The following is a 27037-nucleotide window of genomic DNA, read 5'->3' as shown; positions in this document are numbered from 1 at the left end:
CCGGTCCTCAGAGTTAAGAGTGCACTGGGTGCGCGGCGAACAAACAAAACAACACTTTCCAGGCTAGAAAACGCCTACCCAGTGACACTACACTCGTGCGTCTCGGCGGATGGGAAATGCACACCAGTCGTCGACGTAAGTTACGAAAGGGAAGGGACGTCCCGCCGGTCTGATTTACGAATGACGAGGGCTTCTCGACACTTTTATAGTAACTTTCTTTTATTTATTTTTTTCAACGCAGGATTAAAATTCGCCTCACGAATTATCGGGAAACCAAAAAGAAAGAAAGAAAAGCACCAGCATATTGAGAATTGGTTTTGGCACAGACAGTGATTAATGAACCCAGTGTAGGTTAACTTTTATCAATTTTAAAACCTAGCTGCGTGCCTCTCACTATTTTACGTGCAAATCTAATGGCGTCTGAAGAGCATAGCCGCGATTAATCATTACATGTATTTGTACGTTTCATGCGTCAGGTTTCTCTGCAAGCACTCCGTGTAGTAGTTTGTTTACTTAGAGCTTGCTTGTGTTTTTCGGTCTGATTCGCACAGACAATCAGGTTACCAACAAACCAGACTGCACAATTATTGATGTGTTTTAAACACATTAAAATAATAATTAAAAAGAACTGGGTGGTCAGTGGAGGCTCTGATAGGTAGTCACGCTGTGCTTTCAACTATTTATTTTTGGAGAGCTTGTGATGACTCAGCAGCACGACAGGGGCTGGGGACTACAAATTGTCTAAATAGCTAAAAAGGAAAAAATATATATTTATTAATTTTACCCAGTACATAAAAAAGGTCTGGATTGGGTTGGGGCGTTTGTGGAAAGCTTCCTTTTTGGATTGCAGGAACAGAAGAAGTAGTGGCAGCCCCCCTTTTTTTAATGGGGTGACACAAGAGGGAGTGAGTGGCGCACACTCACATTCAGGGTGGGCACATGGGAAATGAGAAAATCCTATCAAAAATGTTGTGCTTTGCAGGACAAGACAAGGAAATTCTGTCTGGTTTTAATCAGAAATATGGTTTATCGTACTGAGTTGGCGAAATAAAGAAAAATCTGTGCACCCATCTTTTTTTTAGGTTCCTCTTTAAGAGTAAAAGACATAATGAACACTGTAAGAAAAACCCTGTAAAATTTTGAGTAAAACTATTGGCAGCAGGGTTGGCTGCCCTGTAGTTTTTGTAAACAGTTTTTTACAGGATGATGCTGAATTTGTTTTACAGGACAATTATGTAAAAACCTAGAGATGCTGTTAAAATAAATATAATGAAAAGGTTTGGTATTACTTGCTGAACACATCAACTTTTATTAATTTAACCATAAACTACATTCCTGATTTGCAAAATTATGATTCATACTGAAAGCTGACCTTATGTATCAGTGCCAAAAGCTCCTCTGCATTCACTAATGATTGCATCAGCAACAATCAAGCTAACCTTAACCTTGTTAGCAGACAACGAGCGGTGATATAACATTACTTTCAAAAATGCCCAATTTAAAGCTGCTAAACACAAAGAGGGAAATATTAAAATAACAAATGAATTAAATAAGTCACTTACCACCACTAGAAATCCCTCCATACACTGCTGAAAATTCCTAGGACTATTTTAAATCCCACAATGCATCTATAAATATGGAATTTTACAGTATAAGCTTTATCCAAGCTCCCAGAATGCATTGCTGTTTACAGAATATTACTGTATGTTTGAAATACTGTAAAATCATGTTGTAAGATTTTTATTTTTACAGCAATTTGTTCTCATTTCTCAAAATAAAGTTTTAAAGAATATGCTTACAAAGGTGCATTTATACCAAAAAGGTTCATTTCCACCCATGTTTTCATTGACAGGGCCAGTTGAATTTAAGGCCCCCCAGCCACATCCCTGCACCACAGTGGCAAGTTAACTTCGTCTATATTACATTATATTACACAAACATGCATTTAAAACTGATAACCGGCAGCAGATTTACTCATTAGACACCCAATATTGCTCATATGGAAAATAATGCACCCAACCCACATCAGTTGTGTCTCTCTGTTTTATTTTTTACTTCTATTTCCGAGATAAAGAAAAGATGATTTCACATTTTGCTGGAATAAAAAAATTTGCCTTAAATGTCACTGCTTCAATTAATCAACATTAATAAGGTTTTCAATCGGATATATTGGAAGTGCAGTAGGATGTAATCAGACTGATAAGGGCAACAGCAAACCTGTTCACAAATGAGAAGTGGGAATGTGGGTGTGTGTGAAATTAAAAATGCATCTAGAAGAACAGCTGCTACATTCTCACTGACTTGCTTACTAAAGAAATCGTCAACATTGTCTATAATATAATTTGTTTTCGGGTTCAAACTGTCCTTCCTAAGCTTAATTTACGATTAACGTGATAATGTTCCCCTAGACTTCTAAAATCTCTGTGTGTGTCCAGCTCATCCGAACTTAATCTCTCCTCCAGGCTGAGCGGGCCGACAGCACTCCTGCTCACATGGACTCAAACTCATCGATGCGTTGTTTAGTGTTGCCCTGACGAATCTGACGCAGGGTCTTGTATTTGTCACGGCCCGCCCTCACATTCTCAGCGTGGATCAGGTCATTGGGGGTCTTTTTGCTCTCGTCTACAGCTCGAGCCAGTTCGGTGCTCAGGAACTGGGAAAAAAAGAACACAAACACAAAGTGAATAAAATCCTCGTACCTGAGAGTAGAAGACTATTCACAAGCCTTACCCCGCTCCCCTACACTCCCCCTCAATCCCCCTCAATCCCATCTAAAAAACACTCCTTTGTGCCCAGTTATAAAGTCTATTTTTGTGTCGCGTTGTCTACGCAGCATCAATTCTCGTCACGTCTGTGAGATAGGGGCACAGACGGGATTTGCAACTTGAATAAAAACAAAAGAATGATAATGTACCGACCCACCAATGTTTAATTATGTAAAGTGCACTTAGCTCTGGTGAAACACAATTTGTGGCAGTAATTATGTGGCCCGTCTTTACAGCAGAGTCAAAACCTCCATACGAATGTGTCAACAAAATGTACAGAAGATTTAACAAACTAGTTTAAACGTTTGTGACAGCACAACAGGACAGCAGGAACTAAAGATGTGTTTTTCAGACTGAAGGAAAGAGCAGTCAGCTGGTTGTCGGAGTAGGTAAGAGTTCACAACCCCAAACGAGATTACAATGGTTATTTAAAATGAACATGATGGATAGGTGAAGAACAACAATCTACGCCAGAGGATGAGGCTCACTGAGGATTGGAGTGATATCTATCGGAGAGCATGACTAAGAGAGAATTTGGGAGGGAAGATGGAGCATGGAAACGAGAACAAATTGCTGTGGAGGACAGGTACGCAGTCACGACTGGAAAGGGACGGTTTGAGGTGTGGCCCCACTGTTAGATATCAAATAAATAATATCTAAAAATGTAACTCAGCCACTTACTACAAAGTATGTAACACCAATAAAAATTTAATGACAGATTAGAATGAGTTTTTTGACAAAGTTTATAGTTGGAGCTGGATCGGGCGGCCATGAATCCTCCCTTAGTTATGCTGCCATAGGTCTAGGCTCTGGGGAGTTCCCATGAAGTGAGTGTTTGTTCTTCACTCACCTTTTTTAACTCTCTGTGTGCTTTCACACCACTCTGCATTTAATCATTAGTTATTATTCATCTCTGGCTCTCTTCCACATCTTGTCTTTGTGTTGTCCCCTACCCCTAACCAACAACTTGTAGCGGCAGATGGTCGCCCCTCCCGGAGCCTGGTTCTGCCGGACGTTTCTTCCTCTTAAACGGGAGTTTTTCCTTCCCACTGTCGCCAGGAGTTGTATGATTGTTGGTGTTTTCTCTGTTTTCTGTATTATTGTAGGATCTTGAGCTCACAATATAAAATGCCTTGAGGCAACTGTTGTTGTGATTTGGGTCAATATAAATAAAACTGGATTGAATTGAATATTTACCAGGTGGCACTTACAAGTTGGCAGTTTTTCTCAGTCGCTTTCACACATTATAAACGATACATGCATTAGTTAAACTACAAAAGGCATAAGTTGCATAAAAGCTTATTTTCATGCTTCAGAATCCAAAGTTTTGTGTCAATAGAGCAACATGGCAAGTAACTTTAACATGACACCAAAGTGGTAAAACAATTGCTGATATTCTACGATAATGACAGTGGACTCCTATCCTTCCAGTCTTGTCCTACACTGACATTGAGCGCTGTGTATCAAAGGAAATACTGATGGTTTGAGATGCATATGATTTTACATTCTTTTTTGCAAAGGAGCACTTTGCATATAATGAGAGGAACAAAGTGTTTATTTTGGAGGCACACAATGCAATGGCCGCTCAACATATTGCGATGCAGTAAAGAAAAAAACAAAATACACAAAATAAAATGTGCAAAAAAGTGGACAGAACAAAAACATTTAAACTATTAAGACTAAAAAGCAAATAAATAATAATCGGCACACTCCGTGCAACACTACAGCCGCTTGTTTCGGTCACAGAGTCCCAGTGACCTCATGTCTAAAGCTGTCTATTGCAAGGTTATAGTTGACTAAGTACAAACTATGTGAAAAATATTTGAGACTAGTTAAAATGAAAATTAAAAATTAACTGAAGTTATTTTGTAAAACTTGTCAAATTAACTAAAATAAAATAAAAAAAATAGAGAGAAATTATCCTTAAATTTAGCATTTTGGGCTTTGATCTGTGGTTGTTGATCAATGGTCATGACAATTTGCATGTTAATAATCAAGGAACATTCAGTAGGCTGGTTTCACTCATTGTGCAAATGTACTGGTTATAAGGTTGGGGAAACCTGCAGTCAGCTGAGACTGAAGAAGTCACTTGCATGAGTGAGGAAACCTTTCTCCCACTGAAAACGCTACGTGCAGATGAACACCACTAATCATTAACTGTGTGGAGAGAGGGTGGCAGACTTTCGCTTCTTGGGAGTTAATATAGAGGAGAACCTTTCCAGGAGTGTGAACACCTATGAGCTGCTGAAAAAGGACCAGCACAGACTGCACTTCCTGAGAATTCTCAGAAGGAATAACATCTCACACAGAGACTGCTGGTGTCCTTCTACAAAGCCTCCATCGAAAGCATACTAACCTACTGCATATGCATCTGGTACACTAGCTGCACAGTGGCTCAGAGGAAAGGACTCCAGAGGGTCATTAACACCACCCAAAGGATCATTGGCTGTCCTCTCCCCACGCTGGAAGACCTACACAGCACCCGCTGTCTTAAGAAAGCCCAGAACATTACAAGAGATACTACTCACTACTCACCATGGCCACTCCCTGTTTGAACTGTTGCCCTCTGGCAGACGGTACAGAGCAATCAATGTAAGGACAGACAGACTCAAACACAGTGTTTACCCAACTGCAATAACATGTCTTAATGCTGCTACAAAACAATGGTTATTATGCTGCTTAAATGGTCTATGCACTGAGCGAGGTATGTGTGTGTGAATGTATGGGAATTGTTTGTTCAAGCTGTTAGTGAAGATATATTATTCTTATTAGCACTTTAAGTATTTTTATGTTTATTTTTATTGTTTTTATTTAATTTAAATTTTGTGGATGATGCACCAATCAGAGACCAATTTCATTGTACCTGTGACAATGACAATAAAGACATTCTATTCTATTCTATTCTATTCAGAATCAACCTTTTGGGATTTACTTACCTGGATGATTGAGCATGCAGACTAAAACTAAACATTTTCAACCGGTAAAAACTAACCTGAAACTATGGAAACTAACTGAAACAAAACTGAACTAAAACAGAATGTCAAAATGAAATTATAGAAACTAATTAAAAAATACTAAACTGTAATAACTGCTCACATGCAGTCTAACAGGAGGATGGCCACCTGCATGTCTCTGCGTCTTCACATACGCTGTTGTCTTCCCCTTTCTTCACTGCCACACCCTTTTACTCCTTTTCCTTTTCTTTGGGCAATCTGTTTCCCTCCTAAAATCTTCATCTGAGCAGTCCCTGCATGGTCCCACATTGCGACGATGCTCTCTGTTGTGCATATGCTCTGTAAATATGTTTACTTTAGGGCAGATTTTGACTGTTCAGTGGGACTGCTCTGAATGTGATGTCTAACACTACGTACACCATTACATAATACCGGCATATTCGAGAGTAAAGACATTAAACTGAGAAAAAGTACATAATCTATTTCGATCACAAAGGTTTATACAACCAACAGTTTTTCGCCCTGTTAACAATTATGCTGAGTCTTTTACTTAAATGTGCTAAAATTTGCAAACAGTAACAAAGAATGAGAAATGCTTTCTGTTGCGCAGAAGACAAAGAGCTTTGAAGGACTTCAAATCCTGTTGTGTCAACAAGAAAAACTGTAACATTTGCATTTACTAATTAATGTAAAAGGTATTAGAATTGATTGCACGTGTGTGTTTATGTGAATTGTTCCCACATTGGTAGAATGGGCTCATTTTAATCCAGACTCATTTTGCAGGAACTGGCCATTTACTCATTGTCACATTAGTCTCAGCATTCAGCTTGAGTGGTTTCTAATTTACAGAATATTATTCAGAGAACCTAAAGCTTTTCAATTAAAAACAACAACAACAACAACAAAATCAAGGGTATTTTGTGAATAATTTGTCTGCTCTCTTAAACAATCCATGACTGCTAACCTGTAGCTGAATAGGACCTCTGACCAGACAAGCTGATGTGTTACCAGACAGACATTTGACTGTGTTCAGCTGACCTTACCTTTAGGTTTTTCTGTAGTCTCTGGTTCTTCTGGGCCTCTGTGACTCTTTCCTCCTCGCTGCGATCTCGGACCATCCCCGGTGAAGTCAGCTCAGCGCTCGCCTCTGCGCTGCTCTCATCCGTCTCATCGTGGTCGAGGATGTTAGAGTGGACCGAATCCTGGATGTGGACACCCATGAGTTTAGTCTTCAGCTCTTCTTTTGTTCGCTCCAAATCAGCTTCTACCATCACTGCCTGTTAACAGACATGACTCGTACTGAAGTGCTGGGGTTGGATGTTATATTAAAAGTAACTGAATAATTGATGTAATTATCACTAACATGGGAGTCCCATTCTTAAAAAATGCCTTATGGATGTACAGTCACTGAAATAGCTGACCATGACATCTATTTATTATTTTGCTTGACATTTATGATTATTTTTTATTAATGATATATAGGGGCAATGATTGATAATTGTTAATGCTTCAGATTCCTTCATCAAACACAAAACACTTTAACTATTTGACATCTATGTTGTTGTTTTTGCAACATTAAATCCGTAACTAAATTAATACCTACACATCTAGTATAAATGATTTATAAATGGTATAAACTATAAATGATTTATACTGTAAATCATTTATGTTATAAACATAGCAACATAGCTTTTAGTATTAAGGCATGGGTGCTATGTGCTAGTAGACTATGTGGACCCACAGCTAGTATAAAAGATTTTTAATATAAGCTCTTAGGTGATTAAAGAAGCCAGACCTTTCCAGACTAAATAAAGAACTATGATGATGTACAGTATATCGTTTGGATTATCTGTTTCATGTTTTCATGTTTCATGCAATTATAGTATTTGCAGTATAGCATTTATAGATAGATAAATGACAACGCAGTGACGTGGGTAACATTGCACTTGTCTTTTGTACTCAGGTCTGTTGACAGATATGTGTCTAAGCTTGAAGCCCTCCTTGATTTCTCTCATGATTCTTTGATTTACTCTCACCCTTTTCTGCCATCTTTTCGCCTCATCGTCCTTTTTCTTCTTGGCATCTTCCAGCTGAGAGATCTTAGAAGTAAGGTCTGCCAGCTCAGTGGCCTATACAACAATGGTTAGGAATGGACAGAGAGTTAGAAGCCCTCCGGGTATTAGGTCATTGTGCTCTTCTAGTCCAATGTGTAGGAGAGAACATATGCTTTCATGCACTTTGCATTTAACTGAAATTGAAATTAAAAATCAGATTTTAAAAAACAATCTATTAGTAGCTTCACAGACTGAATCAGTATATAGGTTCGTCAATATATGATTCTGTGAATTTGACTGAAAGTGAATGAAAGTGCTGTGTGCAGTTGTACCAGGTTTTCCTGATTTTTGATCTGGGTCTCAGAGTGGTGCAGCAGGGCTGCTTTAGCCTCTACTGCAGCTCTGCGGTCTTTGTCCAGGCGCTCAGCCTCCTCCAGAGCAATTTTTCTTTCCTTCTCTAACTCAAGCGCCCTGCGAGTTTGCTCCTCCAGCTCTGAAACAAACGTGGGCGCAGACACATCCAACACACATCCGTCCCAGCACAGTTTACATGCCCGCTTAAGCTTTACAATCACGAAATATAAAATGTTTAAATTTGCACAGCCGTGCTTCAGTGTTTTGTTTTTTTAACAGAAAAATAAAACCAAAGTTAAGAAATATTTGCATTCAGAAAGTTGTCAGACCATCTTGAGCTCGCTTTGTCTGTTCCTCAATCTGTCTCAATCTCTCCATCAGCTCCATGGTCTCCCGAGCAATCTTCTCTGTTTCCTTCTCAGCATTTTCTCGCTTTTTTTTCTCACTCTCGAGCAGAGCCCTGACAGGAGAATTGTGCATAAATACACATCCAAAGAAAAAAAACATCATCTCCTGACAGTCCTTTCTTAAAGCAGAGAGAACACACTGTAAACTGTAAAAATAAACTTTCATTATTCACTCCCCGCCCAGCACCACCATCATCACCACCACCACCACTTCCTTACCTCTCCATTTGTCGCTTGTTCTTCTCCTCACGAGCTTGGGCCTTCATCTGCTGTACCTCAATGGTGTCGGGCTTACGTCTGCGCATGTACAGGTCATGATTCCCCATGCACAATGCCAGGATGCGTTTGTTGATGCGAAGGCGAGGTACATAGAAGACAAAGTCCTATACCAAACAGAACGCAGCAATCGTTGAATGTCCAAGGATTGGTTTGTGATAGGCCCCTAGCACATCAAATCCATTTTACCATCAAGGATGGGTTTAAATATTCAAAAAGGATAGTTTTGTTTTTGAGGAAAGCATTACTTTTTCTAAACTCTTGGGCACTTTCCAAGTCTCTGCATGCAGTCAGAAGGCAAATTGGACTGAGGGTCTAAACTCATGTTTGTAAATGAGATCAAGCAGAAGCTCATTACACTACTTGCTGTAATTTATGCGTTTGCAAATTTTTTATTTTGGCAGTAATAAAAATATGGGATTCGCTCACACCTCCTGTTTACAGTCACAGCAAATTATCATGAAAAAAGCCTATGTTTGAATACTAACATATTATGTACCCTCACTGGTACACAAGGAAAGACTATTTAATGCCGTCCACGAGCATCTATGAACTGCACAGACAGGCTGTTGCCAGATTTTAGTTTAGCTTCATGGAAGGTGATGTCGCCACCGTTAACGATACCGTTTCGCATACCGGAGCTTTCCTGTCGATGGGCTTGATGACAAATTTCTTGTCGTTGAAGGAAATATTTCTGATCTCACTCCAGGGAAAACCAATCTTTGGAGTCAGCCTGCAAAAAAAAAAAATGGTGTATGGTTTTTCATCATACTGTGGTGTACAGGAAATATAACAGATGTTAGCATGTTGAAAATACAAAACAGACGGAAACTGATTGCCTGCTGATAGGAGCTCTGTGACTTTAGCACTAACATCAGCATGCAAATATCTTCACAATCACTTTAACATATTAGCATGATAGAATTTGATAATCAAACAAGAACCAAAATACACGGTAGAGCCTTTTTCAGGCACTTGATTATATGGATAGAAAAATGGAGAAAAAGTAGCTCATTTCATTCAAATTAAAAAAAAAAAATGGTGTCTCTAGAATAAAGAAAAGCAAAGTCATCTGGCCACCATGAATGCCAGTGGTTGTGTTGGACCAGTGAACAGAAAGATTAACAGACTGTGACGTATGTAAATGTCTCAGAGGCATTCATGAATTATGACTCACTTGTCCTTTTTGTCATAGATGTTTAGCCCCAGTGCATCCACCCCTAACCACAGCTCCGAGCCTTTCTTGTTCTTGATGTTGAAATAGTTGACCCCATACATCTCCAGATCCTGTGCTATCTTCAGGTACTCTAACATTGCATCTTCTCTGTGTGGAAGAAAGTATCATTATGAACAAAACACCTGTGTGCAAAAAAGTGTATTCAAACTTTTTGTTTTGTTTTGTTTTTTTGCAGAAAAACTGTAGTACCTGAGTATCCCTTTATGCTCTTTATGCCACACCTGGATTCTTTCCTCCCACTGACTCTTGTTCAGCTTGTGCTGCTCCAAAACCCTGGTTCAATCAGTAGAGTAGGTACGCCAGTTAAAGTTAAGGTCGCCGAAACTCGAAATTAAGGTGAACTCTGGCTAATGCTAATATTCACAGGATGTACTACCTCTGTGGCAGCAGCTTCTCTTTTGCGAGATATCCCGGTACGTGATAATCATCCCTGTAGTCTCCGAGCTTGACCTGAACAGCGTATGAGGCCAAAAGCACCGCAGTCTCAGGTGGACAGTATATATCATCATTTAGGATGCTCTCCTTTACCTAAAATAGAGAACAAAAACTCACAAATAACCCATTTCATAGTACGACAAGGATGGCAGTATTAATCTGTTCCACAGTGAGAGAAATCCTGTGTATTCTTGTCTTTAACTAGTGCACCCGAATGCACACTTTCCAGTACTCTCTTATGGAAACAATGCAAAACCTGCTGTTTCTTTTTACTGAAATTTATTTATTTATTTATTATTGTGCTATCTACTGTACAATATAAAGCGCCTTGAGGCGACTTTTGTTGTGATTTGGCGCTATATAAATAAAATTGAATTGAATTGAATTGAATTGAAATTTCTATTATTCCTTGTTTTGTTTTTTTTATCTAAATGCAAATATTTCTTATGTTTCAGTAAATATGCCATTTGCAATAAACTGATAGGTGTGAGTCGTCTTAATGGAAAAAACAAATGGTTCCATATAAATTAAAATGACTAGGTATGCTCATCATTGCAATTTTTGGTGCAAATTTACAAAACCTTCCATTCAAAAGCTGGGGTTTTTGTAAATGTACTCATATCCAACCTGCAGAAAAAAGAGCCGCTGAGTTGCCTCTTGGATCAGCTCTTCGGCGACGTCCTCGGGGTAAAACTTGGCCCTGAACTTGATCAACAAAGGATTGTCCCGCTTCACATCTTGAGCAGTCACCTGATTTATTTATTTATTTTACAAGCAGATGGATGAATAAGTAGCTAATAATTAGCCTCACAGGACACAGTGGAAAACATTTACATCTCCAAAACTTTCACCTCACCCTCTTGTTCAGCTTGAGCCAGGTTGAGAAGCCTTTGCTGTCCTTATACTGAAGCCCAAAGAACCACGTCTCCCTCAGCCCAATCGTCTTCACTATCTAAATACATGAAGGAACACAATCAAAGTCGTGCTTTTGCAAGTCAGATGATGTCTTTGACTGTACTTGCACAGTGTACCTGGTCAAAAAGCTGTTTGCCAGTTGTGCTGGGCAGGATGGCAAACTCCAGCTCTGCATCCATGGTTGTAACTCGGACATTTATCTGCCAGAGAAAAACACTCTCACTGAGATACAGGGGAAATGCTCCCTGCTGTGCATTCATCTGCGTCACTGGAGAAGCATCAAGGAGCATGGAGAGCAACTGGGTGAAAAAAAGAGCACTACAAAATCTGTACTAACATTGTTCGTTAAAAAAATGCTAAATTTCTTGGTTCTTTTACAGCAAAAAAAGGAGTGTTCCTTACATTCTTCTGTTCAACCAGGAGCATCCAATCGCAAGATGTTGGTGGGGACTACAATCAAAAAATGAAGCCCACAGTGTATTTTAGACTTAACTTGCAACATGTTGGGTTTTTTTCCATGATGCATTAGTAGTATGTATAATGACGGGTCAAAGCAGCGACACCATATATACAGCACATATTTTTTGCAGTTGTTGGTATAGACCAGGGGTGTCAAACATGTGGTTTGGGGGCCAATAAAGATTCTAATCTATTCCACTAGTTGACTTTGGAAAATGTGAAGGAGTGCATACATTTTAAATCTTAACTGTATTTTCAGATGTTTTATATTTTTCCTCCTGATAAAGACATCCCTCATGTTACACTAAAGTAGTTAAAAACAGTGTTTTTACTATCTACCATTGAAATGTCAGTTTTTTCCAAATGTGTCGACAGTAAAAAGAACATTTTCTGTGACTTAACAAAAATTTTATGCTTTATAATTACAGCACAGTCTGGCCAATGAGCTGCTAGATGTTTTTCTGTAATTTTGCACATTTATTTCTCATTATTTAAGCGCAATGAGCCGTGCTGACAAATTTCTTTCGCTTACTACAGCAGCGTTTCTTCATCACGTAGCAAACAAAGATAACTCAGAGATTAAATGTGTAGTTAAACTTCTTTAGACCGACAGAAAAGAGGGTTTCACTCTTTCAGGCCAGTCAAAGTGGGGTGTATGTGGCCTACAAACTAAAATGTAAGTTTGACATCCCTGGTATAGACTGACTTGTAAAATAGCCAAAAAACAAAAAAACACCAACGCGAGGGGAAAATTGTTTGCTCTATTCCCCGTAAGGCTTTTTAAAGCTTTATTAAGCATGCTTCCATTAGAACCTGATTTAATTATGACAGAAACGATAACAATGTCGCACAGCTGATAGTCTCGCTGAACACACTGTTTCAGTGAATAGGCTACACATGAAAGAAAGAACAGAAAGCTCAACTTTGCTACTGTTTTGTTTGTATAGAGAAAAAAATGAAAAAATAAGCTTCGATACATGCAGGAACAAATGCAAATAATCAGAAACACCTTTTTAATATCACAGCTTGATAAGAGCTGCACTAAAAATACCTCTAAGAATCTTGTAGCTTTTACAGACGAGGTCCAATTGCCATACTTAAACCACTTATGTAGCGCAGTATAATAAAAATATAGAAAGATAATAAAAGTCAAATTACTTACAGTTGACATTTGTATTCTGTTTTAACCTATAGTCAAAACACTTCTTCAGAGAGGTGCTTGTAGTTGCCTTTTTGCTGCCGAGTCATATGAAACTGCTTGCAATACCTGCAAGGATTATACTGAATGAGAATGGGCCATTGTATTATTCCCAAGTACTGTTCATTTAGTTAATCCAGTGGCAGCCCTGGCCTGCAGATTTTAAAGTGGCAGCCTTCACCCACTGTCTACGCTTTTCTTCATGAATCATTGAGGTTTTGACCTTGTATCACTCGCAGTATCTCAATGAGGCATGATGTGCGTCTGCCAAACCTGTCTGTAGACGGATACAAATCACCATTAACTCCACAGGCCATTATTTCTCAGTATCAGTGAATCCGGCAGTGCATTCCTCTAATCTATTAATCCTCTCAGAAATGTTCAAAGCATATGTTGTTATGGCATACAGTTTAAAAGGGAAGAGTGTTTGTTTTTTACTTCATCTGGAAGTAAACTGCAACAAGCCCCCCCAAAAGAATATTCCTTGTTTATGCATTTCATAGACTCTAAGATTGTCAAAAGTGCATTTTTCTCAGCTTTACAAACACACAACCAAGTACAGAAAGTTTGAAGAGTTAGAAACATCTAAACTTGTGAAGTGAAAAAGTAATGTTTCTGCACTATTTTAAGTAATTCTTTAGCACTGACCACTCTAACCCCCTTGTGCACGTAATCAGAAGTCACTGATTTGCATCCCTTTTGTTGAAGCAGTGTTCAGATTATCTCAATCTGGATTAGTTTGTGGTATTTCTTCAAAACATCATGATAATGTCTCCCATTTCCCCCCCTTATTTCCATAACTTTTTGATTAAACCTGCTCTCAAATTAGAACAGGCAGCTCAAACTAATCACACAACCTCCTTGGCTAAGGTAAATTTGGCTGTCCTGCCAGTTTCCAGCAGAAAATTTCAAAGGGAAACCATGAGCAAGGAGTTTGACACCTGCACTAAATCAGTGACAGTCTGACCAAAGAGTAGCACTCAGTTATTTAGGGACATGCTCCACCTTCTGGCTTGCACCTTTGTAGAGAAGGATTCATACTGCAGCGCCGTAATAAGCCCAAACACACTTCCGAGCTGTGCAAGAACTACTTGAAAGAAGACCAGAGAGTGCTGTCTTTTGTGCGCTTTTCTTCCACAGTCACCTGACCTCAACCCCATCACACTTTCATGGAGCCTAACAAGCATCAACCCCGCGGGAGTGCTTGGGAAGTACAATAGAGAAATTCTTTATTTCATGAACAAGTTTTCAGAAATTACTCTCTTAATTTAAACTATTAAGCTGGTCTTACTTGCAAAAACTGTGCATGCTATGGATTCAGTGCTGCAAATTAATGCTTGGAAATAGCACTTTAGACTTTGACATTTTGGCTTAGATCTGATGCCATGTTTCCCACTGCCAGTGCTACTTTGTAAGCTGGAAACTTGAGGCACAGCCATATTTATAACAGGTGGTGAACAATGACTGCATGATGATTTAGCTGAATAAGCCTCTGATGAGTACATCAAATCCATCTGAACATGAACCTCTGTGAAAGGTTACAACTTCAGGAAACGTGATCTGTTGCACAAAGCAGTTAACACAGTCACACACACACACACACACACACACACACACACACACACACATATATATATATATGTACATATATATATATCGAGTTTCTGGTTCTTGTGCTTTGTTTGCTGACCGTGAGTTTCTTTAAATAGCTTTTATATAGTTACTTTAGACAGAGGAAGTGGACAGTTTGTACGTGAGTGTCTCGCAGGTTGCTTGGGGTTGCTTGGAGCAGGGGGCTCGCGGTTCCACTTGTCCTTACATAGCCACGGTTTTACAGTACGGACGCGTGCTCGTGTGCGCGCTCGCGTTGGCTATTGTGTTTTTATCAACAAGGAGACCACCCTGGCCTCGCGGGTAACTGAGCTGGCCAGCTGAACGACTAGTGACTGGTGAACGATGGCAGACGAACAAGAAATAATGTGCAAACTGGAGAACATCCTGGAGATACGGTAAAACTCAGATGTCGGATACAGTTAAAGGTTGCCTGAATGTTTGGCACGTACTAAGTATACGCTATGTTAGCTAACATTAGCCGACCAAGGTAAAAGCCCTTGTGGCTTCGCTTTTGTTACTGAGCTAGCTAATATTAGCCGACCTGCTCTGTCCTCCCTTTAAACAGGTTTGAGCGAGTGTAGCTCTGTGTTAACTTGTTTTTGACCGAAGTGGCAGGCGGGCTGAATATGACACATATAAGCAAGTTGTTATTAAACCGCATATTTGAACCGTGTGCATCCACATTCCAGATGTGTGACAACAAGGTGCCAGATGTGCGTTGCTAATTGTTACTGTCTGCCAGCTAGCTCCTTAGCTTAGCAGGCTGTCAGTGTAATGTAATGTAGTGTAGTGCAAAGTAATGTTTCCCTTGCTATAACGCTTTGATACAGTAATTATGTATGAATTAATTACAGTGCAGGCTCACTTAAATAGGTCATAACATTACTGCAATTAGAGCTTAGAAATATGCACAAATTCAATACCGCAAAGCAGATGGAAATGTGTTTGTGTTTGCTTTTATGTTTAAAATCTTTTGCACCGTGTGCATAGGAGTGACTGAGACAACCTGGCAGCTCATGTCTTTTTCCTTGTCCCACTGCCTGCAGGAATAAGACTATCCAAATGCAGAAGATCAAGTCTCGTCTGAAGATTGAGTTTGAGGCTCTGGAGTCTGAGGAGAAACATTTGAAAGAGTACAAACAAGAAATGGATCTCCTGCTTCAAGAAAAAATGGCCCATGTGGAGGAGCTGCGCCTCATCCATGCAGATATCAATGTGGTGAGTGGCTGTTCTCTAGTAAGTGCCACTAAATCACTGTTGAACTTTTGTGTGATTTCACAACAACTTCTAGTCACTGCAGTGTCTGCTGATGTTATGTAGCAGGATGAAAAATTCCAGTGTTTAGATGTAACTATAGATAGTTTGAGCTGAGCATATTATATGTGCATTTCTCAAAAATCAGCCTTTGTGCTTTTAGATGGAGAGCACCATCAAGCAATCGGAGAATGACCTCAATAAACTGCTTGAAACAACTCGGCGCCTGCATGATGAGTACAAACCACTGAAGGAGCACGTTGATGCCCTGAGGATGACTTTAGGTCTACACAGACTCCCTAACTTGAATGAAGAAGAGGAGAAGCTCTCCTTGGAGTCAGTAAACACACACACACACACAGACGCACACACACACAGTGCATCTAACGTCATATTATTTATGCAATAAATCTCATCAAATTTTCTTGTCAACACCAAGAATTAATAGCACATACTACTACTTGTTCAGTAGTAGCTGTTGAGTTTGTTTATTGCCCTCTTGAGATATTGCTGTCTAGATGCTACAGGATGGAAACGATAACAAAGAATGCATTGCTGTTAAAAGACAATGTGATCTACAGTGTGTCATAGGTAGAAAAAATACAGCAGTTGAAAAACTGAATACAAATTTTGTAAGAATGTTATGACTTCATATTGTTTTAATTGTGCAGCATAGGAGTGTCTCAGTCACTCCTATGCACACGGTGCAAAAGATTTTAAACATAAAAGCAAACACAAATGCATTGTCATATAATGACACTAACTTATGTCCACTTTGAGGGAAGCTGCATCACGTAAACAACATTAAATATGATTTCCTGCTGGAACAGTACTGTGCGGAAGACTTGAGTGACCTCGTTTCTTTAGTTTCCTTTCAAAGACCCAGACTTTCTTGTACTTTTTGTAAAGTGGTATTGAGCAATAGTTCTCCAGGTTTTCAGAACGTTTTTCAAACTTATTCTTTGGATACTGGCTGCATTCTAGTCCTTGTACATATTGTCATCAATATGTACAAGGACTAGAATCAATCAAAGCTGTCATGGATGTGACTTGTGACTTTTGATTTGTGGTCATACAGCCCAACCTTACCTGCCCATTTTCAAAGGACTCTTGTTTTTTTTTTTTATTTATGCCACTGAACACTGAATCATTGAAGCATAAAAAAGAAACCTAACCCAACCAGACAAACCAGTGCTGTATCTACACATAATAGATAAATTAGCAAATAATTAATTTTAAATGATTACTAGAAACCGATTCTTTTAGTTGAATCTACAAAAATACCATTGTTACCACAGTTTGACAGGCATAAAATAGCATTTTTGTACCGACAAGCTGATTCCTAGATATTAGCCAATAACTTAGCATATTTGTGTCCTTAAAAAGACTTGAGTAAACTGACGAGTGGGAAGTGCATTTGGCCCTTTTGATTGATGCCTTGTAAGCCCTGTGTTGATCCAAAAAACAAGGCACAGAAAGGCAGCCAACAACCAAAGAAGAGCTTTGGAATGTCCTTCAAGAAGCCTGGAGAAGTATTACTTAAAGAAATTTCAAGGAAGTGATTTCAGGCTCTGTTGAAATGTAATGTAATCATTGAATTTCAAATGGATGCACTTTAAAAAAAAATAATTTTCCATTTGGTAAAAAAGAAACAAAAACACTCCAGTTCAAATCTAATAAAGTCCATTGCTTCAGGTAATAATGATACACAGGTGTTCAACATTAATTATGAAACACAACCATGTAGCAGGTTTTTTTCTCAACAGGCCCCAACTTGTAATTAATGACCCCGGTGACAGCATCTGTTTCAGAGACACTGTGTCAGAGGGATGAAGCAACAGCAGAACTCATACTTGAAATTTATTATTGCATTATAAAGGACTAATGGAAAGTGGTTTGTGCAAAGGCATGTTGTTAGGTTTTTTTTGGGGGTTTTTTTTGGCAAATGTGGCACAGAAGCGGTTTGAAATATTCACACACAACCAAAGGATAGACAGCAGTTTGGTTTCTGCATAATTTTAAATGAGCGGGATTCTGTTGAGGTGTTGCTGACGGGGCTAGAGGACTCGTGTATTGGGATGAATTAATTCACACAGAGGGATCAGTCCAGTGCATCTCACTGTATTTTGATAACGGTGGGGAGTGTCAATAAAGAGATCAAAAAACACGTCCTTAAATTTCTAAGATTAGAAAAATTTTCCTGTCAGTACTTAAGAAGACATTGACACCAGGATGAGACATAAAATAGTTAGCCTTTAAAAACGTTTCTTGGTCTTGTTGCTTTATTGCTCTGCTTTTGCTGTAATTAAAACAGAGATTGCAGTAGTTACAGAAAGGAAGATTTACTTCTGGCTTTGGATTGCAAACAGCGTTATCTAAGCATCGGGCTCAAAGTCTATTCAAGTGATTACATAGTTATTAAAGTCCAAGACGTTATCATTTGAGCAAACAGGATAGTATTTCAACAATTGTAATGTAATGTTCATGAGAGAATCTGCCTGATCACGAAAATGAAAATTTAGTTTGCTCCAAACATGGTGAACTTAGTACAGTCAGTGATTTATGTGGGTATAATTGGCAGAGTAATGGCTTTCTTGTGACTTCTGTGACTTGGCTTATTTAGTACCATCACGCAGTAGTTAAGTCGTTAAAGAAAACTGCTGAGATGATAGACCATTGGATTGGATAAATATCTACAGAGAATGGCAGCTGCCTTTCCCTATCATCAATATGGTGGAGTGGTCCTTAAAGAAAGATTTGACAGTGCTAAAACACGGGTGTGAAAAAGAAGGAGAAAATTCTTTTAAGAGCAGAAATTTGGCATGCTCCAGTGGCGAGGCAGATGATTTCCTGGAATACTGCTTCATTGTGTTGTCTCGTGGCCATTTCTGGTGTGTTGGATCTTAGTGTTTTTAATATTTGGAGTATTTGGTTTTATACTAAGTTTAGTTTATATACACTGTTGGTCAAAAGTCTTAGAACACCACAGTTTTTTAAAAATGGTACAGAGGTAAGTGATGAACTGCCAGAAGTTTTTTTTTTTTTTTTTTTCTTTAAAGTGAGGTTATCCGAAACTGAAAACAATGTACATTTCAGTTATCCAAAAAGGTGTTTTTCAGGTAACAAGAAATGGGTTAACAATTTATAGCTGTTCTGCAGCAATGGAAGTTGATTGAGCCTTCAAGTTAGTGCTACTGATTTCTACAGGTGTCCCAATTTTTTTTGATTACTTACAACCCCATATGTCTCCATAAAAGTAGTGTTGTCGTACCTGCGTGAGCAATATTTGAACAGTATTGTACTGCAGAAAGTAGTGTGTTGCTATAAAAATTGTGAGAAATTGCGAAGAAAGTCGAGGTGTCAGCGAGTACGGTTTCCTTCACCACTCAGGCACTCAGAAACTGGAGGAAACGATGACAGGAAGCCACAACAGAATCAGAAGACAGGTTTTTGAGAGTCAACAGCTTGTTTTCTAGGCGGCTTACAGGACCACAGCTTCAAACACAGACTAATAGTAGTTGTAGGCACATCTCAGTTTCATCTGTGAAGAGAAGACTTCATGTTGCAGGTTTTACAGGTTGATTTGCGTCATGAAAGCCATGGCTAAGACATCAGAATAACAAAAAGAGGCTTGTCTGAGCCTTGAAACATCACCAATAGACTACTGAAGACTGAAGGAAGGTGTTATGGACTGATGAATAAAAATTTTAAATATTCAGTTCATCACTGAGAATTTTTGTACACTGTTGTTTAAGCAAAAGGATGGTTCCACAGTGTGTGACATCAGCTTTCAAACATGGAGGAAGCATAATGTTCTATGGCTGTTTTGCTGGTGACTTGTACAGTGTGAGAGAGTGAGAGACACACCCTGAAAATGGCTACCACAGCATGCAGTAGCCTCTGGAATGCGCCTAGTTGGTGAGGAGTTCATTGTACAGTAGGAAAATAATCCAAAACATAAGTGCAAGCTATGCCAGGACCACCTCAGGAAACAAGAATAAGATGGTAAGCTTGAAAACATGGAGTGGCCAGCACAGTCTCTCGCCTTAAACCCCATCGAGCCGGTTTGGGATGAACTGCAAAGAAGAGTGAAAGCAAAGCAACCTACAAGTGCCACACATTTAACATAAGCCATTGCTAACATCATAGCCTGTGAAAATAGTGGGTACCACAGCACTTATGCCAGCTGTCTCAAACAAAACGGTAATATAAGCTAGAGCAATGCTTAGTTACAGGCTTTTAGGTGCTTCGCTAAATTGGAAGTATTCCTCTCTTGGTTCTCGAATTACAGTAACATTTTTTACATATTGCGTTTTGGGAAATCGATTATCAATTCCGCAAAATCTCTTATCAGTAAGTCAGGGTGGAGCCATTGCAACACATCTTCCACGTGTATTCCTATGTCTGGGCGTTTCTTCCTCCTTCTTCTTTAGCTTGTACGGATAGATTAAAACAGCGGTCCCCAACCCCCGGGCCTCGGACCGGTACCGGTCCGTGAGTCGTTTGGTACCGGGCCGCGAGAGTTGAGGCTCAGGTGTGAAATGTATGGTTTTCAGGGTTTTTATCGGTTTTCAGCGTTATTTTGTTATCGTTTTTATCGTTAACTCGGTTTTCCTGGGTCTTTTCACGTGTGTTATGAATAAATCTTCTTTTTTCGGTACCGCACTAGTTTTATTTTGTTGTATTCATCCGCGACACCTTATTGCCGGTCCGTAAAAATATTGTCGGGCATAAACCGGTCCGTGGCGCAAAAAAGGTTGGGGACCGCTGGATTAAAACACTTAGGCGTGTGCTACCTACAGCACATATGGAATTGTGGAAGGAAAAAACAAAAAAACAAGTTCCAGGGCATTTTCAGACTTTCCGTTTTTGAAAGTTGTTGTAAGTATCGCTTCTGGTGACACCCCTAGACTGTATTTGGACGGCAACAGAGGAACAACTGCAATTATTTGTAAAGACTGGCAAGTTAAATCACCTCAACACAATCAGCATGACTATATAAAGAGTAACTGGGAAAATATGTGCTATTAGAAGCTGGCACCTAAAATAGGGGGTTATTAGATACTGGCATTAAAACTCTAAAGACCCGTATTTACTTTTTTTTCCACACACTTAAAGTCTCTGGCAAATTTTCTTGTCTTTGCAGGACCCTTTGAGCACTTAGGCGTTTAAACATCAGATGGGTATTCTTGTGATCAACGGATTTGTTAGCCTGTTCAGAAATTTAGGTCTAGTATAAAATAATTCCACTTGTCTAGATTCGAGATTCAGATGCTGACAGAAATTTCTTGCTTCAAAAACTTCCTGTTATCCACAACACCAGAGGTACATCTTGGCGGGGTGGGGGGCTGATAAGTAGACTCCCAGCAGCACAAACTGCAGGCTGACATCCATCAACAGTAGGTGATTGTACATTTTACGATGTGGAGGAAATCATAGTTAATGGTCCTAATAGTGCAGTGGATCCCACTTTTGGGCTAGGAAGTGAAGTATTCCACAGCTTTGGCTTCGTTTATTGTATCCTCTACATTTTGCTGTATAGGTGCAAATATTTTAAAGTGATTGAATTAATACTGCAAAGGCTCATGTTGTTTTTTTCAGGTCTGTGCTAGCACGGCTGTAGAAAAGCAGTCTTCAGTGGAGATATCACACTTGTGTATTTTCACTAATGATTCTACCAGACCGATGATGATCTGGTGTTTCTCTCGCAGTATGTGACATACCTCCCTATGCAAGGAAAAACTTTCTAACTTGAAAGCACATTGGAAAAAAAAGAAAAGGGCGTCAATATATTTGCTGTTGGGGAAATTCAGGCTGACATTGTTGGGAGGTTGGATTCTTAATTTGGCCACGTGCTATGTGGAAGCTTAGCTGATTAATTCATTTTTGGCCAGGTGGAAATCTTCCTTTTTTCTTTGTGGCGTGCTCCTTCATGTTCATCCTGACTGTATGAGATACTTGAATACCAACTTTAGTACTTGGTAAATGCAAGTTCTGGCTTATACCGCTGTTGTTCTTAAGTGCTTTTCATACACACAAGTCACCACAGTGAGAGAAAGATTTATGAGATGTCGGAGGAGACGTTTGAAGCACCATTTGCTCGAGTTTCGTTGAGTAACGGTACTTAGTAGTAATAGTAGCCACTGTAGTTGTATCACAAGTTGTGTTGGAGCGGTTTCTGAGAAAATTAAATCACACCTCACAGGCCTGTGGGGTGCTGCTGGGTATTTTTTTAAAGAGACTGCTTGAGAGTGATGTCTCAGCACAGAAATGAGCACGCTACACCTCCATAATAGCAAGAAAACCTCACACTGAGGTATTAACTTGCATGAAAACAAAAATGGCACATAAACTTTTAGCGCATGACTCTGGATGTGTGTGTTAATGTAGCGCTTGCAAATGATCTTTATTGTTCGAAGCATTGGTGGATCATCGAGTTTGGTTTGTGAATGCTCAAAGTTCTGCTCTATCGCAGACTTATTTTGAGAAAAATCAGAGCGTAATGAAATAGGATATCACTTCTTTTTTTCTTTTTTTTTGAAAATGAGCCAGTCAAGCATAAAGTCCAAGGCCACATTTCTTTCCCAGCCCTCCCCTGCCTACACACTCACACACACACACACACACACACACGTTTGTATGCATGCACACAGTCTCACAGCGACTGTGCTTTTGCTCAGAGTTGTGCATAAAAAGAGAACGTGTGAGCTCCACTATAATGTTCAATCTAAGTCTTCCTTTTGTTCAGTTTTTGCCGCCCCTCGTCTCGTGGTGCACGGTGTAGATGGGGTAATCTCAACTGGAATATGATTCATAAGCATTAAATAAGACTCACTGCTAGCCAGGTTTCGCTTTTCCTTTTGAACAGCTACTTTGAGAAGCAGAAGGCAGAGTGGCAGAAGGAGACACATGAGCCTGCCATCCCAGAATCCCTTGCTGCCGCCGCAGCTGCAGCACAGCAGCTTCAGGTGTCCAGGAAGCAAGACGCCCGTCAGACGGCCACCTTCAGACAGCAACCTCCACCTATGAAGGTATTATCTACACACACATAATGATGCCAAAGCACTGTGAATTTAACTGACATAAACTTCAGCTATTTATACACCGATCAGGCATAACATTCTCACCACCTGTCTAATATTGGGTTGGTCCCCCTTTTACTGCCAAAACAGCTCCAACTAGACTCTGAAGGTGTGCTGTGGTATCTGGCCCAAGTTAGCAACAGATACTTTCAATCCTGTAAGTTGAGAGGTGGGATCTCCATGTATCAGACTTGTTTGTCCAGCATGTTCCACAGATGCTCGACTTTGGAGGCCAAGTCAACACCTCAAACTCGTTGTTGTGCTTCTCAAACCATCCTGAACTATTTCTGCTTTGTGGCAGAACGCGTTAATGGTCTGCAACAGTGGTAGGTGGTATGGGTCAAAGTAGCATCTGAATAAAAGGCAGGGCCCAACCCGGCAGAACAATATCCAAAGCATTGCGCTGCTTCTGCTGGCTTGCCTTCCTCCCATAGGGCATCCTAGTGTCAGGTATTCCTTGGGTAAGTAACGCACAAACACCTGATTCATCAGACCAGGCCACCGTCTTCCATTACTCCGTGGTCCAGTTCTGATGCCAATCTTGGGTCTTTTGGTGGTGGACATGGGTCAGCATGGGCAGCCTGATTGGTCTGCAGCCCCGTAAACAACAAACTGTGATGCTCTGTGTATTCTGACACCTTTCTGTCAGAACCAGCGTTAACTTTTTCACCAGTTTGAGCTACGGGACCTCGTTTCTTGGATCAGACTACACAAGCCAGCCTTCACTCCTCACGTGCATCAGTGATCCTTGTTCGTCTATGACCCTGTCAGTGGTTCACCACTGTTCCTTCCTTAGACTTTTGATAGTTACTGACCACTGCAGACTGGGAACATCCCACAAGAGCTGCAGTTTTTTAAACTTTGACCCAGTCGTTTAGCCATCAGTTTGGCCTTTTGTCAAACTCTCTCAAATCCTTACACTTGCCCATTTTTCCTTCTTCTAAAATCAGCTTTCAGGACAAAATGTTCTCTTGTTCCGTAATATATCCCACCCACTAACAGGTGTCATGATGAAGAGATAATCAGTGCGATTCACTTCACCTGTCAGCGGTCAGTTATGTCTGATCAGTGTATAAGTGAAGGCTAAGCTTTGTCAGACGCTGCTTAAACAGTTTTGTGAGTGTAAACAGGTATTGAAAAAATTGCCAGGTTAAATTCAGAAACCACCGACTGTCATATGATGATGTTTTAGCATTTTAAAAGGATGTATCTGTTTACATGCACATAAATCAGTTCACCAAGCTGAGTTCTGTGCATTGCTCCTCTTCCTCATTGTTTATATCGGACTCTGGACTTTTGACATTTAAAGCTCTGGTCACATAGATAACCCTCTAATCTGTTTAGCGCCCTGTCATATTTTAATCGGCTGCAGCCTTTGTACTCACTAGTAATCAGTACAGTTGCATTTGAGATAAGTTCAATTTGTGACCTGCCCACTTTTCATCGCTTGTGGCTATTCCTGTACAAGTTGATGAGTTTCACTCGTGTCTTTCTTTAGCGGTGCTACAGTCAACAGACACTAGCCCAGGGGTCTGCAACCTTTTACACCCAAAGAGCCACTTGGACCCGGTTTCCACGCAAAAGAAAACACTGGGAGCCGCAAATACTTTTTGACATCTAAAATGAAGATAACACTGTATATATTGTTTTTTACCTTTGTGTGAACAACTAAGGTGTGCTGCTTATGAAATCCATGAAGTGCTACAGAGAAAATTACATTTTATTTATGTAATCAACACATTTTGAACTCTTAAAGAAATATAACAAAAGCAAAGACACCCAGCTGAACTAAAATGATCCATGTAGCAAACAAAAACTGTTGTCAGCCGCCTCCCTTATATCGCCTTTGGGCTTTTGGAGCCTTGACCTGACTTTTAAAAAATAATTGGTAAAAAAGCTCTATGCTGCTGAAAAATTGAAAATAGATATTTGCAAAATTCTGCCTAAATATGTATTTTACCTGGTTAATGCGCGCGGCGGGGCGTGGTCTGCAGCGCCGCTGCAGGGAAGGCGGACGCACCTGAGCGACACCGCAATCACACCTCGCCGCCTTAAAGTCTGCGCTATCTGTGCTGTTGTGTTGGTGGTGTGTGTCGGGCTGTGGCGTACAGCAACCGCGTGTGAAAAGCGTGCTCATGCAAACATCGCCGGGTCTGCCGTGGTATGTTTACAATGGCACTTCTGCTCCTGAACCTCTGCTCACAGCGTCTGCTAATCGGTGCTGTGCGAAGTCAGTTTACGCAGGACTGTAAGCTGTCATCTGTCGTCTGTGAGGCGTGAGCAGTGTTTGTCTTTAACATAGTTCACGGTGGAGCTGCTGACATAATGTGGATCCGAAGATCCATAATTGGCCTACCCGGGTTGAAAGTCTCGATAAATGCATGGTGTTTCAAGGGAATACCGGCTTCCGCGAGTGTGACGCTTGTATTGAGCGAGGAAAAATAATAGAATATAATTTTATATTTATATTTCAATATCACAATAATCTTCCAATTTACAACTACAAGTTTAAAAGAACTAACATAAATAAAATACACTTCAGCTAAATACTTCTAATTTATTTTCCCAAACCACGCGGAGCCGCACTATAAGGACTAAAGAGCCGCATGCGGCTCCGGAGCCGCGGGTTGCCGACCCCTGCACTAGCCGATGGATTACATGGCTGCATGAAACCTGTGGTGCTTCTTATCTGTAAAACACAAAAAAGTCCTCAAATTAAGTTCTCGCACTAACCTCCTCCACCTTTCTCCAGGCTTGCCTGTCCTGCCACCAGCAGATTCATCGTAACGCTCCCATCTGTCCATTATGTAAGGCTAAAAGCCGCTCCCGCAACCCAAAGAAGCCCAAGAGGAAGCCAGATGAGTAGACTCCCACCTTTAGCTTCAGAGGAGTATAAAGACAACCGGTCCAAGACACTGACCTTGGATCAGCCGTGTACAGTCCACATGACTGGTCTGACAGGTCTGTGCTTCCAGTTTCCACACAGTCCCCCCAGTTTAACAAACTGTCTTAGTAACTTGCTCCTAACCTGTCAAGATTTGGTTGAGCATCTAGTAATGTTATTTTGTAGTTTTTCCAGTGCTTTGGATGTGTTTATATGTAATGTACGACTTCCACGGTAGTTTATTAGCACCTGACAATTGTAATTGTAATAATGCAGAAAATTTGAACTTGTCTGAATAATGTTGCCCATGTTGCTATTGGTTATTGCCTTAGATATTTTACTGTATTTTCTCGTTTCTTTTGCAGTGCATGCCTGCTGCCACGGCTGTCTGTTGTGTTTTGTTTTTTTTTGTGCCAAGATAAAATCGAATAGGTTTAAAAGTGAAATACAACACAGTGTTGTTTTAATGTTTACAGTGTTTCAGTGACCACCAAAACTGGAGGGGAAAAAAAGGCCAGACTCATTTGCTTTGAATAGTGTTGTGTGTTTAATACAATGATAAGAAAATAAACTGCTGTTTTGTACTAACCCTGTTAGCGTGCATTTTTCCCCCCCACCACTATTACACTCAAAACAAAGGCTGGACATTTGTGTTATTTAGGGGTGTGAATGTAAACACAGCTGCTGCCGAGCAGTGCAAGTGGGTGGGTTTAGCCTGTGTTTGAAAATAAAGAGGCAAGAATATGTTCGACTGCACTTACGCCACTGTCCCTCGCTCCATAATTACCGCGGCTGTCATGTCTGCAGCTATCTGTCTGAAAAAGGACAGCGAGGTCTCCTAAATGAGTTCCTGTAGCGTTTTTGTCAGGGTAACCCCTCATTTCATCTGTTGCCAGGGCAACTCCACGTTCCTTAGCGGTTGCTAAGGAAACCCAGGTTGCTGTGACCTGCTTATCTTTGCCAAGTAGTTCCTCCCAGATCCAGAGAGGGGCATTGGAGGGCTTTGAGAGATTCTGTGCCAACTCCCCCTAAAGTGTCCAATCCTATAAGGGGAAAAAAAACCAGAATCAGATAACAGATGTGATCAGTTACTCTGACATGCATGTAAGCTGGCGGGTTAATTTAAGATGATCACCCCTTAAAAGTCAC

General features: G+C 40.2%; 3 protein-coding genes and 1 long non-coding RNA gene across 13 annotated transcripts in view; 2 read left to right on the top strand and 2 right to left on the bottom strand.

Moving 5' to 3' along the window:
* On the bottom strand, nt 1-25870 carry LOC116315143 (moesin-like). Of its 6 annotated transcripts, XM_039615991.1 has the most exons (16): nt 25738-25792; nt 13019-13123; nt 11800-11847; nt 11514-11597; nt 11339-11434; nt 11110-11232; nt 10424-10575; nt 10237-10320; nt 9988-10134; nt 9447-9543; nt 8754-8917; nt 8457-8587; nt 8106-8266; nt 7756-7848; nt 6763-6996; nt 1-2653 (listed from the first exon to the last, which is right to left on the bottom strand). In XM_039615991.1, exons 2-16 carry the CDS (start codon nt 13025-13027, stop codon nt 2489-2491), a joined length of 1788 nt encoding a protein of 595 aa, XP_039471925.1. In that variant the 5' UTR covers nt 13028-13123; nt 25738-25792; the 3' UTR covers nt 1-2488. The 6 variants fall into 6 exon arrangements, with proteins under 6 accessions (XP_039471925.1, XP_039471921.1, XP_039471931.1 ...); XM_039615987.1 differs by lacking the exon at nt 25738-25792 and having other exon boundaries at nt 13019-14631; XM_039615997.1 differs by lacking the exon at nt 25738-25792 and having other exon boundaries at nt 6763-6921; nt 13019-14631.
* On the top strand, nt 4672-10352 carry LOC120441367. The gene is made up of 3 exons (XR_005614020.1): nt 4672-5357; nt 10006-10112; nt 10223-10352. It is a non-coding gene; the product is annotated as an uncharacterized LOC120441367 (long non-coding RNA).
* Nucleotides 14794-26476, top strand: zc4h2 (zinc finger, C4H2 domain containing). 2 transcript variants are annotated; one of them, XR_005614019.1, is made up of 6 exons: nt 14794-15063; nt 15715-15886; nt 16086-16258; nt 22791-22953; nt 25757-25965; nt 26254-26476. XR_005614019.1 is itself a non-coding variant. In XM_031733375.2 (5 exons), exons 1-5 carry the CDS (start codon nt 15011-15013, stop codon nt 25868-25870), a joined length of 675 nt encoding a protein of 224 aa, XP_031589235.1. In that variant the 5' UTR covers nt 14795-15010; the 3' UTR covers nt 25871-26476. The 2 variants fall into 2 exon arrangements, 1 of the variants encoding a protein (XP_031589235.1); XM_031733375.2 differs by having other exon boundaries at nt 14795-15063; nt 25757-26476.
* The window catches only part of LOC116315173 (rho guanine nucleotide exchange factor 9), a 57581-nt gene continuing 56602 nt past the window's right edge, over nt 26059-27037 (bottom strand). For all 4 annotated transcript variants that reach the window (XM_039615959.1, XM_039615962.1, XM_039615960.1 and 1 more), the window contains one exon: nt 26059-26931. In XM_039615959.1, coding sequence (XP_039471893.1) covers nt 26811-26931 — 121 coding nt within the window. In that variant the 3' untranslated portion in view covers nt 26059-26810. The remainder of the gene's footprint in view (nt 26932-27037) is intronic.

Source organism: Oreochromis aureus, linkage group 2 (assembly GCF_013358895.1).
Source record: "Oreochromis aureus strain Israel breed Guangdong linkage group 2, ZZ_aureus, whole genome shotgun sequence".
Taxonomy (NCBI): domain Eukaryota; kingdom Metazoa; phylum Chordata; class Actinopteri; order Cichliformes; family Cichlidae; genus Oreochromis; species Oreochromis aureus.
This window is presented reverse-complemented; position numbering and strand designations above follow the sequence as displayed.